The sequence below is a fragment of the Puntigrus tetrazona genome, chromosome 17, assembly GCF_018831695.1.
Source record: "Puntigrus tetrazona isolate hp1 chromosome 17, ASM1883169v1, whole genome shotgun sequence".
Classification (NCBI taxonomy): Eukaryota; Metazoa; Chordata; class Actinopteri; order Cypriniformes; family Cyprinidae; genus Puntigrus; species Puntigrus tetrazona.
Genome location: NC_056715.1, coordinates 10,345,427 through 10,367,341, shown reverse-complemented (window position 1 = coordinate 10,367,341; position 21,915 = coordinate 10,345,427). Strand labels below are relative to the sequence as shown.

Sequence of the window (21,915 nt, the reverse complement as noted above, 5' to 3'; positions counted from 1 at the left end):
TCTTTGTTTAACCCCCTAATTCCATGGCCAAGAGACAAACGCAGGCTAAACCTGGTTATGATCATGACTCTAATGTCATGATCAGTTCAATCAGAACGTTATTACATGTAATTAAAGCGCTACAATGCCCCATATTCCCACAAACAAAAGCAGAGAGGTATCATAGACAAACGAGAAAAACACATACAAACAAAAACTAGTAACATTTTAGTGTCTTGAGTCGAAATGCGTGTTACGAACAGTGTAATTAGTTGTGAGGGGGAATCAGAGAGCTAGTGCTACGTTACGCAAATAAACAGATAAAAGGTCGCGAAATATCGATTTGGGTTTTTTCTTTATTTTTCAGTGAACGTATACACAGGATTCAAAAATACATCTGCTATAAAAATAGTACCTTCAGTAAAACGAAAATATAACCGGGTGTACATTTTTACATTTAAAGAATTGAACAAACAAAATCCGATAAGCTTAACCTGAGATATTTAAAATGTATATGTATATATTGAGGTAATAGCTTAATGCCTGGCTCACACCGCAGGAGCAAAAATCTTGTCATGCACCTCGATCGGTACCGATGTTCAGCACGGAGGCATTCACCAATGGAACTCATATCATATCATATCAACGCGTTTAATATTTACGATATTTAAATCGGGATGATGGCGGCTATATGACAATGTCAATACTTTCACAATAGCCAATGGCTTCGTTGGATAGTGGAGGAGGAGTTTTGTATTTTAATAATATCGTGTAGTGCGTTCGTTACGATGTGGAAATCTTGTAGTGTGTCTTGTAGCGCATGGTTAATATTTGAGGGAAGATAATCTCCAAAGATTGTCTTTATGTCTGTGCTGCAAATAGATTTCATAATTGGTTAGGATTTTAAAACTCCTGTAGTGTGAGCCTGGTTTAAACGCTTTGCCAATGACTATGCTGGCAATGGAAGCCTTCTTCAGTCCCTTTGTATTTTACTATTTAAATCAAAACTATTTAAATCAAAAAAACCCAAAAACAAATAAACAAAAAACCAACAACAAAAAAATACCATCTATTTTTTGGATCTAGACCTAGTTGGGAAATGCAGTGATATAAAGCTATAAAACAAATGGCATTTAATTCAGTTACAGTCAAACTTCCGCAAACCTGAGTGTTTCCAGAGGCATTTCATATGTAAACACATTTCCACAGTAAAGATACGAAGTGTATAAACATATATGATCCCCCGTTCAGAGATAAAGAAACACAAGAATTTCAAAAAAGGTAGAAGTATCTTATCTAACTAACCTCTGTCTGTGGTCACTATCCTTTGGTAAGGATGGACCCGTGAATCATGTCTCCGCACTTTAGTAGCCATTGCACCTAGATTACAACAGGTCCATAAGGTTAGACATAATTTAGCCCAGGAAACAAAACACAAATGTAAAGCCTGTGGACCACAGCTAGACCACATATGGCTGCTGCAGCAAAACTGTAGAAATCAGAAAAATACAGAACACGTCTAATTTTGACCTTTTATTTAAAGAGATCCATCCAAAATTAATCTCAATTTGAACCGGCTAGCTGTGAAACAGGCTTTACATGAAATCTCATCTGTATTTGAATTTATGCATATAAGGTTCCAACATATAATACATATTCACAATATCAACACATTGGGTAGAAATGCATAAAACAAGAGATAAATGTTATAACTTACAACTTAAAATTACATAGTAATTGCTTTGACTTTGAGATTCTAAGATGATTTGAGACGGGCTAGCAAGGAATCGTGAAACACACACACACACACACACACACACAAAACAAAAGTGTGTTTTAGGGAAAAAAAGTAATTACTATAGTGGCAGCAGCATCGTTTGATAGCAAATGGTAATCAGGTTTTGACACCCTGTGATTACTGTATGACAGCACCTGGCTTGTGCTACCTAAATTTCAGCAAATCGGTGCAATTACAAACGTTCTTTGCTCACAGGAATTCAGAAGTAGTAAAAAAACTAGAATAGATTGCAAATTCTAAGCACGCTGATGATAAAATTAATTTACATCATCTCCTTCACCAATCTCAAAGGTAGCGCTCAGAACCGAACCGATTTGAAATAACGCTTGATAGCGGACTAGTAATTGGTTCCATAGTGAAGGTCCAGAGCGAAATTTCTCTATAAATTGTACAAAAGTAAAAATGTTTTTGTTGATTGCTCTCTATAGTCCAACCAATAATACAATAGATATCTTGTTATTTATATGCCCAGATTGAAACTCCAGATGTGGAGCTAGCAGCTGTTAATTTAGTTTTTTTTTAATTTTGAGAATAAGAAAATGTTTGTCTTACCAAATGTAACATTACAGTATGTGTATCGCCACAGTCGTGTTTTGTTTCGCTCCTGGCATGCACAGACCTCGAGATGGATTGGTGAAGGATTTAAGCGCAAATGTGTGCAATATCAGTTAACGCAACTGTAATTTGTTACTTGTGGTGGAAATTATTTAAACACCTGAGAAGTTGGGGCTGTTTTACATCTTAACAGGCAATCCAATTCTGCATGGCTCTCTGCAGAGCTCCAATGTGGGTCTGCCAAGGTGTGACGACTGTACCAAATCGCATAATGACATCACAGAATAGTTGCTAAGCACAAATGTTTTTACTGTCCTCTGGAGAAATTCTGGAAGCGCTAACAGCTCTCTCTAACTGTGTGTGTATACGCCCACATCCTATACTGCAACAGCAGATGTCCAACAAATCACTTCTGATTGCACAGAAGCCCAGCAAGCGAGAGAAAGGGAGAGAGTGAGAACATGGTCTGGTCTGGGGGTGGTTTGATGTTGGATCGATACTGTAAGTAAATAAAAGGTTGCTAAGCTTGCGAGTGTTTAAGTTTAAAAGTGGAAACGCGGCACTGTCAGAAAAGTGGAAGACCCAAACGTGCCAACTATACAGTATCTGGTGAACTGCACTCAGAAATCCCTCCATCAAATCAAAGCCTTATGAGCACTAACCAAAGCTATTCATAGCACAACATTCGGCTTCTGGCATACACGACTTCATCATGCCATTGATCGACATCTCTACTTAAACGACCGTTTCCAAATGTTTACATTGCTTTGAAGTGTCTGTAAAAGAGGTTGTGATGTTGTGGTTATTATCCATCTCCTTTGCAAGTGTTTGCAGAAGCCCCTCGCTAGGCATGGGAGTATGGGTAATTCTCTCTGAATAGGGTCGAGCGTTCAAGTTCACAAGGGTAAAATAAGACAATTGGATACAGTGAGAATAGTGGAAGAATTTAATGAACATCCCCAACGGGACTCTGGGCTCTTTCTCTCTCTCTCTCTGCTGCTCAGCACTGGTACCAAGACCTGCTACAGCAGGGAAGAGAGAAATGATTTCAAAAGCCAGGAGAAATCCGAGGGGATCCACCAGTAGCCTGCCTGACAAAGCCTCCGGCAAGAGAGAGAGGGAGAGAAAAAAAAAAAAAAAAAAAAAGATGTGTGCAAGCAAGCATGTCGCCACTGTCTGCGAGAGCGAGTGTGTGCGTGTGTCCTGAGAAAAGATTTCTAACACAGCAGCAAAAAAAATATATATAATAATATATTTTAGAAAGATGAATATACCTAGTTTAAGACACGGATAAGTGGTCCCTTTCCCAGCCCGTCTCAGTGGCAAATGTTTTTGTGTGTGTGTCTATATAGCTAAGTCTGTAATCACCTGGGTTACCCAGCCTGCTAGCATGAGCTAGTCATTACATATTTACCTTTCAGTGAGTCCTGAACTGGGCCGGGTGATGACCCATCCAACAAGCCCCCGTAAAACACCCCGGCTGTACCCTCTTGCGGGGCACCGAAGGGTGAAGTGCCAAGCCCCCACGCCCGCTTACCTAGGACTCCGCTGTGCTCGATAGGATATTCCAGCAGAGACGTGGGCGCCAAGGCATAAGGGTAGTCGTAGGGCGTGGTGTAGATAATGCCCGCGTCAGGCGTCGGGGGCACCAGGGTGGGGGTGCCGTTGGGTAGCACAGTGGCCATCTGAGTGGGCCGAATGATGTTCATGATGGGGGTCCCTGCCGGAGTGGGGGGCCTGAGGGCGGCCGAGGGAATGACCTGACCCGCAGGGGCCGCGATCAGACGCGGGCCTTGAGCAGCTGCTGCCGCTGCTGCAAGAGAGAACGCAAGGGTGGCTGCCGTAAACAGAAGAGCGAAAGACAGAAAGAGCGAAAGGGGGAAGACAAGAGACACAGAGAGAAAAGAAATGGGAGACAGAGCGATATGGAAGGTTGGGTGTGTGAAAGTGTATAAAATTTTCAGAGCAGAAAGGGGGGAAAACAGAAATGGACAGAAGGCACAAAAACAGATGTGTGAAAAGCACAGGCAAGGAAAGAAAAATAGAAGTACACGAAAAGAGGGAAAAAGGGGGTGGGGGAAAAAATAAAGGAAAATTAGTCCATGCAATGGTCAATGAACCACAAAAAAATTTACACTCTAAAGCAAACTAAAACCCCACAACCAAAATCATTACAAAATCAAAACTAAAACACAAGGAGGAACTGATGATTGATCATACCAGGGCAAACCGATCATCAAAACACAAATTCACAACACAGAGTCACTGATTTAAAGCAGCACATCTAAACCCAATGTCCTGCGGCATGTAGAGGAAACGGCTCTTCAGTTTGTGTGCGAAAAAATGCTGATGGTATTTCTTATAGTTGTAACTCTGAAGTGCACTTTCTAGAATTGATTGCACCAACTTGCCATAAGCTTTCCCACATGAATCAAAACCTCTACATGCCATTGGGAACATTTAGTGCAGATGTGGAGAGGAAATAACCACAACAAGGCTGAAAATTAAAATGCTTGTGAACATTCTGCACTGAAGCCAAACAGATGTGTTTCTGTCCATGTCATATATACCCAAATATGCATGCTCACATTCATAAATCCATACATTCGTACATACAGTCATGCAAATATTACTTTACAGAGCAGTAAAAGCCCCAAACCCTTTATTGTCAATGTGAAAATGCATTGCAGTAATGAATATGTATGACATGGGTGGAATCATATGCAAATACCTTTGAGCAATAATACAAGTTTATGACCTAAAGACAACCTAAAACACATAATCATGCAGCAAAATAATTCTGTATGCCACACCAAGATTACGCAAGCTGTGATTGCAATTGGAACAGCTCTAAAATGAGGTGGGAGAGAAAGAGGGAGAGGAGAAAAAGAGAGAGGGAGAGACAGAGGGAGGGATAAAGAGACAGAAATACTAGACTGTGGGTAGATGATTAGATGTTTTCATGAGGAGTGTGCAGTGAACAAGGTTCCTTCTTGAATTTAAACGAGAATCTTATGTCAGATGAACTGTCATATGTGCAGTGTTTTTTTTTATTTAATTGCTCATTTATGATCAGAATAAGTCAGCACAGGAAACAACTGTGTCTGTGCGAGCATTTACATATGGATTAAGGATGGATACAAGAGATGGATTATGGCTGGTTGTGATTTGATACTGTGTGTAAGCCCTGTGCCCTAACAAATATGGGTGTGATTGTGTGTGTGTGTGTAAGCATTTAAACAAATCTCTTTAGTCACTGTACAACACAATCACAGCTGAACTCACATTTTTCCCTAATAGTTAGCTTTATGACCGTCCTGTGGGTGTGCTGATGTTCCAAGTTTATTTATTCTAGAGTGTGTGTCTATATTAAGTTCGTGAGTGTTTAGCTGCCGATGTGTGATTGTGTCTTCTTACGCGTTTTGATGTTGGTGTCTCTGTACGTTCCGTTCAGAATGGCCAGCTCCATAAGCTGCATCTTCTTTAGATTATCTTCTCCTTCTGCCTACAAAGAGAAAAAGACCAAGGGGAACCTCATTACTCACAGTATTCATGTAGAAAAGGGGGACAATCTTGTTTCAATAATAAAAAGCAGTAACTAGAAGAAAAAAGATAGTATCTCATTAAATGTAATTTCATAAAACGGGCCATATGCAAAAATGTCTATAAATATAATGGAAATTATTTAAAATAAACAAAGTACTGGAGTAGAACATATGAATAAATATTTACTCTGAGCAGAAACTAGAAGTCTAGTGGCTTCTAGATCCAGAGAAAGATGCACACTTTCAATTACTAGGAAAGAGTAAACCAAACATGAGATCTCTTAACGCAAAGCAACTAAAATGGGGGAAAAAAGGCAGCGCAAAGAGACTTGTATTTCCAACTTCAGAGAGGAGGAGAGGGGAGAAAGATAGAGGGAGTAGAAACCAGCTCAATTCAGATTTACACATCAAGCAACAGACACACTGGAGGGCTGGGACACCTTTAACTTTTCATGGTGTTTCAGAGTTTCCTTAGGAGAGCACACATCAAAGGACAAACTACTTTGACAGACACCATATTTGAGTGGTATTGTGAGAGTTGCCCTTAAGGGACTTTGACTGCAGAAATAACACAGTTCTAGATTAGTACAACTCTACACAGCCACATGACTCAAAGCTAAGAGAAACCCGGAGTAATTTCCTCAATCAGAACTAAAAAAAAAAAAAAAAAAAAAAAACCTGCACTGAAGCTACAGATTGCCTCCGCATGAATGACTCACCCATTCCTGTGCACTTTAGTAATTCAATACAGACACAAAAACATTCTCTTCTAGAAAGTGAAGCTTTTGTTTGAACCCTTCACATCTGAGGAGCTTGTGGAGAGCCAATGAAGATTCATCTATGTGCTTGTTACAATAACACCACTCATGTGAAGACGGAACAAAAGGAAACGGGCTCAGGCTAATCTAATGCAGTGTGGAGCGAGAAAAACACTCTTCATTTGTCCATTTAACTTCTTCCGAGCCAGATAGGTGAAAAAGTCTTCAGAGCTGTCCTCCACGGTTTCATCCAGAATTAGACCAACTCAGATTCTCTCCAGACCATGATTTTGACCATGAAACTTAAAAGATTCTGCCTTTTAAATAATGTCTTTCCCCTCTTATTCACTCTTACTCTTTTTTTCTGACTCTCATTTTTGGCATACCTCTAATCGCTGTCTGAAGTGACAAGGAGTTGACCACTTGACAAGGGTAAAAATCTGCTCCAGGGTTTCTCGCTCAAGCATTTCACTGACCACATCAATATGTTAAACTCCAAAAAAAGGTGAGAGTGATTTATGAAATAGACTGGGAAGTTAGATATTTATGTCATTCACTTACCCTCACATCATTTTAGAATCTTATGATTGACTAACATAAAAGATAACATGAGATATTTTTCCATTTAAATGTAAACAGGGGATGTCAAGCTCCAAAAAGCACAAAAAACACCTAAAGGTCGACATGAAATCAAAACTGATATCTCATGTGCATAGAACACTCACACAGAAAAGAGATGAAAAGAAAGTCATACACACAGAGTACAACGTCATTGTGAGCTGATTCATATCTGAGAGTTTTAGAAAGCTTACATTTTAGATGCCAACTATAACACTATAACGCTTTAGTTACTACATCTGATTAAAAACAGAAAAAGTAACAAAAGAAATGCCAAAGAGAACGTAATCACCTCATCCATTGTTATATAAACCAATATAACGGAAAAAACAAAACCATTATCCATAATAACTCATAGCAAAAACAAAGGCATCAACTCCTTGTATTAGAACAGATGCAAACAGAGGGTCAGTGCAATAAAGGAAATCAAGGTCTGGGGCAGTCGGTCCTATTGATTCTTGTAAGAGGGGTGAGGCAGAGGATAAACGACTTGAAAAAGCCCCAAAACACCATAAACTATCACACTCTCATTTCTGCTGAGCAGGACTTTGTGTGGTTGGCACAGCTCTAAATCCAAATAACAACATCTCAGTGCTGGCCATGAAAGCAGATGGAGTCGATTTTTTCTTGCCCACAAACGAAGACTTTGTTTCTGGCTTATTCTGCAGGGTATTTAATGAGGCTGCAGTGCCTCTGGCCAGTAAGAGTAACTCCCTACAGGCATGCCATGACACTGGGGTTAGTGGAGCACAGACTTTTTTTTTTTTGAGGGCCGGTGACGCTGCTCCTCAGAGTCACTGTACAGACTGGACATTTCTGTTTGAGGTCAGGGCCAATTTTTTTTTTCTTTTCTTTTTTATAACACCCTCTTTCTTTGCTTCGTCCTCCTGGGCTTGAGGCATTCTCAGGATGTTTGTAAAAAGTGCAGAGATTATTTCTAGCCGAGAGAGGGAGGAAGGAAATAAAGGAAGTGCGGCGTTTCCAGAGAGCTGTGTGTCATCAGACGGGAGGAGGCTCTGGGGAGACGTCCCTCTGATTTAAGCAACAAAAGCTGACACAGAACGTTTCCACACACACTCTGGGTGTGAGACGGAAGGCCGCTCAATAATCCTGCTCTATCCACAGGAATCAGATTCAATCAATGGGGTCTATTTGTAAGGGCAGCAGAGTGAAGCGGCTCTCATTGGCCGTGGGGGAGGACAGGGGACGCTAGACTGTGACAGCAGCGCTTGTGAGCACATCAATTTTGTTACACGCACAGAAGTACAGCATTTCCCCTCCATAATAAAACGTTTACAGCCATTTCCAAATCCATTTCCTTTTCAGTGCAGATCTGTGGGATGGCTGATGTCCACCAGCACATGCATTTCAAGCAGAGAAACTTGCATGCTCCAACCTCAAGACATTGGGGCGATATGTTACATAGAACCGGGTCCGTTTATATCCACGTTCAAATTTTAAGAATGCTGAGACAGGAAAAGCAGAAAGAAAAACAAGTTCTATTTGACGTTATACATCTTCAGGACTTTGTCACTTCCAGCTCTTCCCAAGTTTCCTTTACCGCATAAACATCCTTCAACTCCACCCTCGCCATCAAACCACCCACAATCTACATGATTCAGAACTCTGACTGCATTGTTACAGCTTTAGCATGAACTTCAGCAGTCACCCAGCCAGAGAAGAGAGATTATGGCACATGACAAGCAGTTACACCACCCTTCTCCTGTCAGCTGCGCAGAGGTAAAGCTGACTTGAGTGGAACTAAACCTAAGCTTTAGAAATTTTTGGAGTAAAATTCCCTTTCGTTTCTTCCATTCAGTTAGTTGATGGGACAGAGGGTTCATTATTTGGTGCAAAGCACAAATGTGTCCCTGGTCTGTTATTCAGTGGACTTCAGGGGGAAACGTCACTGAAAGGCAGCCTGCAAACAGAGCCATCAATATCCTCAAAGTATCATGAATAATATGATTTTTTTTATCCAGTAAATCAATATTACAATAGTTACTAATGATCACACCTTAAAAAAAATACAGATTCACACATAGTAATGCATGGTGTTTATAATGAGGGGATAAAACATCTATTGTAGGTATTCTCACAGTATTCCTAATTTCAATACGTCCAGCAGTTACATCTCTGGGATGAAAATGCAAAAGGTTGCAGGTTTGATCTGAGCAGTTTTCCCCTAGTGTAAGATGTGTGAGATGTGTGTCATGTACATCGCTCCGGATAAAGAAGGTCTGCAAAATGACAACCATAATATGTAGGCCAGGTCTGAGCTTGATAGCTGTATTTAAAATGTCGCACAGATGCTTACATGCACTGGACAAAGGCATCCATACGGGATTACGCTGGATTTCACCAGAGCAGGATGTGAGGACAGAGATCAGAGTGAGCGAACAAACAAAATAAAGCACAAAAGATGATGAGGAGGGAGGGGTAAAAAAAAAAAAAAAAAAAAAAAAACAGAGGGAACATTAATGTGATCCATGATTTCTACTGGTGCAACACATTGTAAAACCTTCAGTTGACTCGCACTCCTCTCTCTCGCTTTCTAATTTGCCCTCCCCTCTTCCTCTTTCTCTCTCGCTGCCAGACGATGTTTTGTTCTGCTCCTATGATCCTTTAATGCCACCCAATCGAGCCGAGAATATCTTGAAAGGATTTGGGAAGGCTGATCTGGAGGTTTAAATACTGCCGGATTTGCATCAGATTCCGAGATTTGAGAGTCAAAGCTGATCCGCGTGCTCCCTGTGCCGCCTGGGCTGTCAGATCTGGACTGTGACCCAACCTCGAACGATTTACAACCCCCTTAACCTTGTGTTCAGTGTCGGGAGGAATAAATAGGCAGAGGAAAAAAAGGCCTGAATAAATAAATCTGCAAATCCCAATAAAAGCAGCGCTCTTATGACTGGCCCTTGAACATGCAGTGAGGATTGATGGACCATATTGAGGCTAATTTGAAAACAGAGCTTCCCCAACGGCCTAGCAGAGGTTACTTCGAAGTCAAGGTTAGCAGCTGCAAAGCAAATGCATGAAATGAAAAGTGTTGGCCAGCGCAGTCAAGGTCTCTACTACGATAGCCAAACTGCTCTGTGGGTCAGGGCCAATATATTAGCAAGCAGAAGGCACAGAGCCTGATATACCAATGCATGCTGCGTGAAAAGATGTTTTGCTTGAACAAAATTGGAAAACATATTGCATGTGAAAGAGTCCACACACAAACATGATGACGTGTTCAGTTTTGCTGACTTCAGGACACACTGTGTACTGCCAACGGGAGATTACAAATGAAGAGTAATGGAGACGTATTTCGGGCCAAATTGCAACTAAAAAAAGTTCCTAGAGAAGGTCAGGATAAACCAAATCTAAATTAAATGCTACTTGCACATTTCTTGCCTATGGATTCCACTAACTGTGGCCTAAAATAGAAGTTGTAAAATGCTCTACATGCAAACAAATTTAGGTGTCGCCTACAACTGCAAACGTATGTCCTAACATGATCCTGTTCCGCCCTCGAAAACAGTGCGAGAAGATGAAAGGAATCAATTCCTGGCTCTCTCAGCGAGAGCGTTCGAGAGCGTTCTCTAGATGCCAGGGCTGATCCTAGTGGTCCCTGTCCCCATCTGACTCTGAATGAGCGGATAATTAGCCCAGACACCATGTAACAGGGGTGGGAGTGCAGAGAGCCAAAGGGGGGCACAAAAACATCCCCTTAACTAGGCTAGTGCACAAACACTGGCGTTTCAGTCTGGAGCTATTCTCCCCAAAGTAAAAGGATTAGTGGCCTGTTCAAAGGAAATGCAGTTGGACTGATGTCCACAGGGGGTCTTTTATGGGAACCAGAAGAGATTACAGCCAACTGTTTTCAGAAGAGTCAGGGGCTGGACTAACCTCTAGAGGTGGGCTGCAAACTAAGAGGTTTATGTTATTTATCCTGATAGCTTGTAACAGGAAGGAGAGCTTGGGGATGGACTCTTTAACTTTTCAAAGACGCTAGTTGACTTTGTGCCTCTTTCCAGAAAAAGTTATGCTTATAACCAATACCCATTCAGGGTCTTTATTCGTACTGTTTGGAGTTATCATTTCAGCATCCAACTCTGTAAGAGTACGAGATGTCACACATCGAAACTGTTGTTGCTTAAATCTCATCCTTCTCTCTGTGTGACTGAAAGAAGGTGCAGAAAAAAGTTTAGTGAAAGTTTTAGGGACGCAGTAAATTTTAATTGACAGAACTGATAATTGTCACTCCTTCAAGCTGCTTCTCTTAGGGGTCCTGCCATTTGGCACAGGTTTTATGGCAGATGCCTTTCTGACGCAACCTAAAAAAAGTAATACAATTCAGTTTCTACAAAATATCAAATACTTTGCATAAATAAAATAAAGAGACACACAAAAATAAATCAATAGTGAATTTAGACATCAATTCATTGAAGTGAACAGTATGCAAAAATGTATATTCATTTAGAGATTTGCTAAAATTGCACTTTGAATTTAAATTAATTTAAAAACATTAGATTTACTTTTCACTCGCAGAAGCATTCCAAGATTTCCAATAATGGCTGTAAGTATTGGAGGGGAGTGGAAATTAAAGCAGCTCCATCTCTTCTTATAAAGAATCATCTGTTAGTTTCTGCACAGTTGAGTAAACATAATTTTTCCAAAAGCTTTCTGTTGGCATTACGGCACAGCTACAGTCAGAAATGAAAAGTGCTGTAGAAAAATTCTTGCATTACCACTCACAAAAAAACCTTTAAATTATCAGCATATCCGCCTGCACTCTGTACATTTTCTCTTGGGTGTAATGTTGATATTTTAAGAGGGGTTGGGAGGTTCGGGGGGCATAAAGCAAACTGCTTGACAAAATCCTTGTCACACTTTCAAGGACAATATTTGACTGAACTTCAGGCTCTTGTGCCTCATCTGAAGTGAGTAGATTAAACAGAAACCCGCAGAGAGAGTGAGAGCGAGCAGGTCTGAAGGGAGGTGGCATGTTTGAACTGAGCTCTACCCAACAGGAGGGCACCTACCCTGGGTCAAGGCCACCTGCTCTTCCCCCTGCAGTAGCATTGCTAGAGTACAGCTAATTTGGGCTGGCGTAAGTGCAGGCTAAAAGATGAGGTCACGCTAGCTGAAAAAATTGAGAGTTGTTTGGTTCGGCTTGTTTGGTTTGTTGCAAATAGTCTGATCATTTCTTTTTAAATTTACCTGCTTAACTAGACCTGGGAGAACACTGAAAACTGTAGCACCACTTCTATCCCAGCTAAATGCTGCAGTTGCACACTGCTATGCAGCTCAGCGTACTCTGAAATGTGTAGTTTGCCGATAACTGGGAGGCCCTCAGGGTCACTGTTGGAGCACTTTACAGGGCCATAGCAGTCTGTGAAGAGTGGGCAATTGAAATCCCAGAGAGAACAACAACTTAACGAGACCGCATGTTCGCTAGCCGAGATAAGTGGCATTAACCCAAAAGCACAAAATGATGCCTGTCTTTGTAAATTATGCATCAGTATCATAAAAAGACGTTCTAATAGAACAGTCAAAAACAGAGCAGTTAAATAAAACGCTCCCTACAGCATCAGTTTATCATTTCCACTTCAGAAAGGCGATTAACATTAGCGGGCCTATTTTTCAAGCATAAAACAGCTTAACAGCAGACGAGAGCATCTAAAGTAATGTGATGTGAAATGTGATTTTTAGACAGTAAATAAATGGCGGTCTCCTTTTACTATGAAACTACTGTCTCATTTGTAGTGACACTTGTTATGCCAGGAAAATCACTTTAAAGCTGAAAATGAAAAGACAAATCCCATTGCACTGTGTGAAGTGGTTCACTTCGCACATCGCCGCTTGAATTTGTGCCTTTAAAATGGCAGGTGCTCAGGTGAAAATAGGCACACAGTAAATCCCAGTCTATTCTGGGTCTGCTCTTTCCATTCTGTTCAGTGAGTCTGACGAACTGCCAGTCCAACGGAGCGTTTGAAGCTGCTGCCAGCAAAGGCCGGATTAGCATACAGACCCCAAGAGAAGCTTTTTCCTGTTGCGGTTCTGGTGGTCAGTAAGCCTGGGGTGCAAGCCATGGCTCCAATCAAGAAGACCACAGAAAGTAAAGGAGGACAGCCGCTTTAGGGAAGAAGATAGTGAGAGAGAGCTTACTATAAAGCAGGACAAAGAACAGAAGGATAACAGTCTCTACCTCTTGGGCCTCTAGTATTAAAACAGCTATATCGGACCAGCTACCATATCGACACCATCAGATGTTGGGGAAAAACAAAAAAATAATATACAGCTACAGGCCAATATATATATTCAATATTGACCAATAAATTACATGGTTCCAATTTACAGTGAAACATATGCAGAATACAACATTATGCTTGGTACATCTACAGTACCAAGTCCCCTGACCCTTTGTTCTGTTTGTTCCAACACTTATGCAAGGAGTAGCAATGAACGCTGATGGGTCTCCAGCTATCTACGAGACACATCACTGAGGCAGTGCACGGGGCTTTTACAAGCTCACGGCTGAGGATGTTCCCATTACCCATGATCCTACGCTCTAGACCCTGCAGCTGGGGCTTGAGTCTGATCAAATGCGACACATGCTCTGAAAACAGGGACACAAGAGCACTCTCGGACGGGTTGCACTGACCTGCAGGGCAACTTGCACGCATTTCAGGAGGCTGTCGTCACAGGTGGTTGCATTCACTGCGATTTTTTTCCTTGTCTTTTGTCCTCCAAGATCTCCAATGATCTCAGCCCAATGAAACTCAAGCCTCATTGAAGTAGTCAAGTACAATACAGTTAAATTCCAGCCACTCCAAGGATAAATGCAGCTGCATACTTTAAGAGATAGTTCATTTGCATGTCTTTCCAAGCACAATGTGTTTATTTTATCTGTGGGATACAGAAGATTTTTTTGCCATAAAATAAAAGCAAAACATCAATCCTCACTGACTTTCAACATTTCTCAAAATATACTCGTGTTCCACAGAATACATAAAAATCACATAGGTTTGATACAACATGTAAATGAGGAAAGATTTTTTTTTAAAGAAAGAATTACTCTTTTAATTAAGAGGTGCTCAATAAAACAGCAAGAAAATGATAATGAATTTATTTTAAAAAGAATGATTAGCAATTGGATTGGTGACATTCTCGCCACACATGCCGAAACAACAGCAAGCAGCCAGATGGCATTTTGTTCTGGTTTGTCACATGGGCCTGATAGGAGGTGAGAGTGATTACGTGCATTGAAGAAAAGGTGTTTATTGATCACGATGAGTTGGCCGCCGAGAACAGTCTTAGTTTCAGGCAGCATTCCACAAGACACGCGGCCTGCGAGCTGACGGCGAGAATTTGGCTGACGAGGACGTTACGCCCCACAGACCACGGCGCCTGTCGTATATTATACACCATCTGTCTCTCTCTCTCTAGCCTTTCCTCTGAGCCTAAGAGTGAGTGAGAGGTCTATAACCAGGTGTATGGTGTGAAATTAACTGCGTTCCTGAATTGGGAAGATTACAAATGCAAAGCACCCATGACAACTCAGAGAGGCTTGAAACCTCTCCAGATCGGGGACTCATTGTGCTCGGCAGAGGCGCTGAATGTGATGGTTATTGGAGTACACGGGATAAAAGATGTGCCAAGAGAGACTGTGTGAGAGAGTGGGTGTGTGTGTGTGTGTGTGTGAGAAAGGAGGAGAGACAAGAGAAGGGAACAGGGCTTCAGGCTACAGTGCAAACACTGCTAACCCAGTCACTTTGTTACAGGCAAGGACGAGCCCATTCACGGTGAGATGCTAGAAGCGTTGTGTGAGCGAAGCTCCCCATTTCTCTTCTTCTCTTTCGCCTCCCTCCCCCTTCCTTTGTGGCCTTTTAAGATATTGGAAGCATCATGGAGGACACGGGGAGCAGCAAGTTGGTTCTCTAGTCGATTTCTGCCTACAAGCGCAAGTGGAGTTGAAACGAAATGCTGGAAAAAGGAAAGCAATAAGAAAGGAAGGAATAAAGGAAAAGGCCAGACTGCTGGGCTACAGCTACTATACGCACCCACGTAAAGCTCCAAAGCCACTGAGCTCTGGAGGCAAAACTGTTACTACAGATATGCCACAATCTAGCAGGAAGTGCTTCCCTGACAAAAACCGAATACAAAGAGAGACCGAAATGCTACATGTTCCTTATAGCCAGGGGCATCCACAAAAGAAACTATTAGCAGTACCGTACTGAATTTAAATAAGGTCTTCATCCACCACTACCATTTTAAACCTTTGCTCGCTCTTGTCGACGGCTGACTCGGTGCTCTGACACTAAAATAACCCAGAAAAATATTTTGACATGCCACTTTAATTAGCCGAGGTAAAAGGAATGGACACATAGTGGCCTAGATTCTTAATGAGATGTCATAGGTGTGAGCTTCTATTTCCCATCATTCCCTAGTGCACTGATGCCAACTGGGAGCAGACATGCTAAAGTACAGTTTTGTGGATATAGCGTACCATTCGCAGCGAGGGGGTATTTAGGGTGAACATCTAGCATTTTCCCAGAAGGCCTTTCGCGGGCCTCTGAGAATGTTGTGACTGCAGGATTACCACTGACCTCACATACCAACAGAGCTACTGTCAATCATTAGAAATGACTTGCTACTGTCTGTTGATGGATTCTCTCTCTCTCAAACACACACCTTGAGGGGGAAATGAGGAATGTCACCTTGTAGCACAGAATCACTCTTGGCAATTCTGACACACTGCATCTTCTAAACATCTAAATCCACAACACCCATCATGGGCGTCAGCTCTCCTGGGTTTAGCACCCCTAATGAGAAAAACAATTTGTCAGGTTTTTAACACATTTGAGAGGCTAATTGCTTTGTAGGAAGGAATCACACTGTTTTATTCTCTCTGATCATCTTCAAATGGGCTGGTGTATAAACCATTAAATTAAATTAACAGGGATCTGATACGTGGACATGTCCCCGAACTACAACGCATCTGTTTGCGAGATCGGAGCTCGTCTCTAAATCTGCTGGAGATTAGAGCAGCCTCGTTAGCACAGTTGCTATAATACGTGCAGCTTTCTCAGTCTTCAGAAACTGGGCCTTAACATTAAGAATCTGGGAAAAGTAAATGCAGGTTGCAAATTCAGAGACAAATGATTAGAAGAAAAAAAAAAAGTGATGCAGCCTAATAACGTTGGCTACAAGTGCACTGAAAGTACACATGGCTTGAGCTACTCATACATTAATCACATATTAAAATGGAATAAAATCAAACAAAAAAAAAAAAAAAAAAAAAAAAAGTTTCTGTGCCGATTAGTTTTTAACCTACACCATTTTCGATCACCGGTGGATTTGGCAAAGACAAGCAGACTGCATGTTCTAACAATAAGTAAATTGTTATTTTTAGCACTTCATAGCACACAGACTTAAGCCGCATTTAATACATGACCATAACAGGGATGTGAGTTCTATATTAAAATAGACTGTAAATGATCTTAAGGAAACTTTGAATAGTTAGAACAGGCGCATTTGTTTCGGGGGTTCACATAGGACGTGATCTTGTGTTCAGAAATAGCTAAACAGAGCACAACGGAATAGAGCTATTTTAAACTCCACAATCTTAAACGCAATGCTCACGGAACAAGATATTACAAAAACATACACAAAATGTGACTTTAAAATTTGAGAAGGTTTTACCTCTTAAACAGCAATTAGTGTTTTATCTGTGTCCGTAATCCACACCTGCATTTGTCTCCACTTTCCTCTGTTTAGAGTCTAGGTACTAGAGTCATAGCTTACAGAGAGCGATTTGTTCCGCACTTCTAGAAATAATAAATTTTAACTGTCATCTCAGAAAGATTCATCAGCCCTCCTGTGCCTTCTGCTCCCACTGAGTGAACCACTTGACTTTTAAAGTTACTGATCATTTGCTGAGCTGTAAATGTACAAAACCGGATGAAACTAAATTTGACGGTGATCCATAGTTTAAAGCTCTAAATCTGAATTTTATGCTATATGGCAAACTCAAAAAGATATATAGATACACAATGCTCTTTGAGTGTTTTATACATTACCTTGTGTATGTCAGCACTTTTTTGAACAAAGACAGGGTGTCCCTCCAGTGAAGTGGTACACAGAGGGCAGGGGTGTGAGATAGAAACTGTTTGAGCAGTATACGGTATGCCTTTTCCACCAAAATGAGGCTGTGCTCTTGCCGGGACAGTTATACATTTAGATGTGCAAGTATATTTAAAAAAAAATCTCTTATTTTAAAAATCACAATTTACACATTCCATGCTACTTAAATTATCACCAATAAATTTGACATTAAAAATAAACCTGAATGACTAACAATAAAATAAATAACATTAATTCTACTAATATAAATTAATTCTACTAATATTCTACTGTATGTTATGCCACGGGTAAGTGAAAAGACAAGTGAGACTGGAGCAAAAGAACTGTGGGAAGAGATCCGCATGTAAAAGCGTGGCTCGATTCTTATCTTTTTCCTTCTATTACGTTCCTGCCTTAATCCTCTCACTCGCTACTACCTTCATTACCAGCCCACCTTCAACTCAAATCTCTCTTTCGATGTCTCAACCTTCCTCTGTCTCTCGGCGGGAGTTGAAAAGTTCACAGGGCCTTTGAGCCGAATCTCTCAATCACCCCTTTCTAACCCTGGCCTCTGAGGCTGTGTGCACGCGCATTCCCGCCGTTCATGCACTCTATCCGAGTCTGACGATCATTCAAATGCTGTGTGTGGAACCGATTCCTTGAGCAAGGCTGAAAATTTCAATTTGGTCTCTGCGAGCGGGAACCGTTCGGCTGTGGCAACTCTTCAGGGCCCGAGCCAGGATTACAGATTCATGCGGTAATGTGCTAGCTGCCTCTCAAGGTAGGTAAAAATCAATATCGCAGATGTTTATAAAACAGAGAGCCTCTCTTGGAGAGCTGTGAGACGCTACTGCCCCCCTTTTCTCTGCCCTAACCAATCAAATCCTTTCCACAATGACAAAATGAAGAGAGCCGAGGGGAAACAGACTGTGACCTCGTCTGTTTTATGATGTATTTAATAAGACAATTTCATGCCTCTAAATGAGCCAAAGATATCCTTCATTAAGACTTCACGGGCTGAGATGGACGGTTTGTCATTTAATCCAGTTTAGCATGGCATGATAAAGGGCATTAGAGTCAATCTGCCACACAAAACCAGCATGTTTAAGAGGAGCTTTATCTGTGCAGCAAAACTTAAATAGATACATCAGCCAAGATGAAAATTCTGTCATTTTCCCACTCCTATGCAATGATCGCATGGACGTTTTATTATTGCAAGTCACTATAACAGCGCCACAAACTTGCAGCAAACAGTAGCCAAGTTTCCACTACAGATTTGCGCAAAACTTGGGTGATATTTTATAAACATTAATTAAAATGTATTGTGAAATGACAGGATTTCCATTAAGCAATGTTATGCGACTAAAACGTAACTTTTTGCCTCTCACACCAAGTCATGTCAACGAAGGTTCATATAAATTACATGTGCCACGTGACTTGTAAATGAGGAACCCATTTCCATTGCAGTTTTGCAAATTATTATTTTCAATCGAATTGTCAATTCTGAAATTTGAATTTGTGCAATGTGAATGGTAATGGAAACACGGCCAGTGTGCCACTTAAAAATAATCCACTTATATTGATTCAAACTTTAAAACGGGGCTAAACTTATTTTACAAAGAAAGTCATGATGGTGTAATGACGGTTTTCGCTTTTGGGTAGACGTTCCCTTTAAGTGATTTAAAAGAGCAGACGTACAGTATGTTACATTTACACTACAAAAGCAATCTGTTTCAGGAAAATATTCAGTTTTGTATAAAAGACCAAGAGCGTTGTGTAACTCTGAATGAAACGCATGAGTAGAGCAAACACAGGCCTCCTGAGAGCCTGAGCATAGTTTGTGTGTGTATGTGTGTGTTTATGGCAAAGGAGAATATACACGGTGAGGATGACTTTGATCTCAGGGGTGCATAAGGTCGGAATGAAAATTTGGAGAGAGCATGTAGCCATTTACTCATCTCCCACCCACACACTGTAAAAAATGAGTCACACACTCGGTCGACTGTGTATGTTTGTTTTCTTTGACGAGCGTGTGTGAGTGGAGGGTTTAAGGCCTCCCTGCTCAAACGAACAAAAGAGATATGAGCATAAAAAAAGGGGAAAAAAAATCCCCAAACAAGAGGCGAAATGTGGGGTTTTTGGCCTAGAGAGAGAGTTGGGAAAAAAAACCTTCACAAAGAAACAGGAGAAAGCGGGTGCCTGAGAGCAGTCAGAGAACGCCAAGGACTCTGTGTCCCGCTCTGAAATGAAGCGAGAGGCACATGGCTGGGCGGAACGGCTGCTTCTGGCCAGGTTTCAGCGGGTCGAAGCCTTTTCACCATGTCGCCTGATAGGAAACAGGCTCTTGCAGCTGTCCAGCCATTCTGTTCACTGCAGGCAAAACAGCCTGGAGCCAGAGACCCTGACTTAAGCTCCCCAACCCCCTGCGGCATTCGACGGAGGAGCGGAGAATAGAAAGGTGGAATGGGGCGGAAATATGTGGGAAGCAGGTTGCAGAGCGCCATTTGTTCTCTGTTGGGAATCTGAGATAAAAATATCAAATTTTAGCAGAAGACTGAAGCCAGGGGTCAGGGGTGGGATTAAAAATTTAGGCCCGTATGCACAAAGGTGTCTAGGACCTAGGACGGGAAGCAGCATAAAGCATTTTGCTAAATCCAATACTGTTGCCTTACGAAGCACATGCCTCGGGCAGGTCTGTAGAGGAGATCTCAGAGGTCAAAACACTTGCAGCAAATCACTTTCCACTCGCACAAATGCGTTCGGTAAGTAGAAATGTGCGTTCGCAACTTACTGCAGGCACCAGTAGCTTCTTGACCTCTTCGACAGCTCTTCTCATCTTGATCTCGGCACGTGTCTGTGTGTCCTCTACTGTGATCAGCACGTGCAGGTCTTCATTTAGGTGCTCCCAGTTTGGCTTCCCTCTGTTCTGCTCCTCCTGAGAAATGGCGACAACAAAAGAGAGAGAGAGAGAGAGAGAGAGAGAGAGAGAGAGAATGTTAGTAGCGATGACAGGATTTTTTACAGGACATCAAACTTTGAGTCAGTGTGAGATAGTGTGACATTTTCTTGCCATAGACGACAGCCGGCACACTGATGCAGTCTCACAGTGAGTTAAAGACGCCGGTTCTTCAAACAGCGGCTATTACCCCAGAGCACATTAACATGCGTTGGGAGTAGAATATTTACCACCACATTTATAAATAGTCTGTCAGCTGCCACAAGCAGGAAGATTACTGTTTGAAAATTCTGGTAACTAGTAGTTTTGCCACTAATTTTAGATAAAGTCATATGCTGTTTAGCACTCACTAAATAATGGTTTGTTATGAATAAGAAAAAAAAAAAACATGAAAATAAAAAAAACTACATACCAGTCAATTGCAAAATTTATTTGTTCAGTACAAGTCAAACGTACTGATACAAGAGGCCAAAAATATCTTAATGTTAATCAGAACAGGAAAAGCAGTGAAGCTCTCTGAGCACAATTCTCCCAGCGATCATTTAAAATGGCCTGCAGTTGGTGTGCATGACCGTTTGATTGGCTTGGGTTAACAGCGGCCTCCAAAGAAAGCCATTATGCTACAGTAGAGCCATCTGAACAGTCGGAGGTGCTAAACTGAATAAAGAAAAAGCTTCGCACACTTGAGGGTGGGTCTTTGTCAAATCCAACAATTACCCAACACCCAAGCTTTCGACACCTCAAGAGATCAGTTTATCTAGCCCGGAGTAGAAACAACGCTACAAACCTACATTTCACCAGCCACACATTGTGCCAAACAACTAAAAGGTGTGGAAAAATCAAAAACCTATGAGAATACACATGGAAGACCCACTTTTACTATTTTTAAATCTGCACAAAAAGATATGCCCCCTTTAGCTCAAGGAAAATGTTGCAAACTTGTGTACATTTCTTTCTACAGTAACACAGCAAAATAGCAAATATCTCCACTATCCATCAAGTACTGGACTGAGCAATTAATGCTAAAAGCTTTTTTTATATAAACGCATTCACTTTCAATCCCACACCCTTTATGCATGAAACTATCAGTAATAGAAGGACAGGATTCCAAGGTAAAGTAGTTTAAAGACCACTTGACCGGCCCTAACCACCTCTTGTTCACATTGATTACAAGTATAATGTCGGCATCTGTCCCTCCCCCCATGTTTCCCATGATGCTTTCAGATCATTGCTCAGTCAGACACCTCAATTAGCATGCCTGCTTCACAAACGAGCACAGAGTGGTGGATCTCAGCAGGGAGGAGAAGGGTCCACCTGACATGCTTACTAATACACCGAATGAGACCCAGTCGAGTGCCTGTGACACCGCTTTCCACGGCACTGCCATGGATACTGTTTCTATAGCAATGATCACACATACACAAGTGAACAATACAGGGCTGTTTCAATATTTTCATGACACCAAGGTATAACTCTGCCTCACACTATGCTGGAGTGATTCTAGCTGATTTACCACATCTGTGTAGTACCCAGACATCCCAATTTAAACTTGCCAAATGCACCAATTAGCTTTACCTGTTAAAAATAGATATC

General features: G+C 41.5%; 1 protein-coding gene across 4 annotated transcripts in view; it reads right to left on the bottom strand.

Moving 5' to 3' along the window:
• The window catches only part of qkia (QKI, KH domain containing, RNA binding a), a 59,606-nt gene that overhangs the window by 3,707 nt on the left and 33,984 nt on the right, over positions 1 to 21,915 (bottom strand). Inside the window, exons 4-7 of one of the 4 annotated variants that reach the window (XM_043263260.1) lie at positions 20,158 to 20,301; positions 5,750 to 5,837; positions 3,747 to 4,169; positions 1,285 to 1,359 (exon numbers count right to left, since the gene is read on the bottom strand). In XM_043263260.1, coding sequence (XP_043119195.1) covers positions 1,285 to 1,359; positions 3,747 to 4,169; positions 5,750 to 5,837; positions 20,158 to 20,301 — 730 coding nt within the window. The remainder of the gene's footprint in view (positions 1 to 1,284; positions 1,360 to 3,746; positions 4,170 to 5,749; positions 5,838 to 20,157; positions 20,302 to 21,915) is intronic. The other 3 variants (XM_043263262.1, XM_043263261.1, XM_043263263.1) reach the window with 3 other exon arrangements.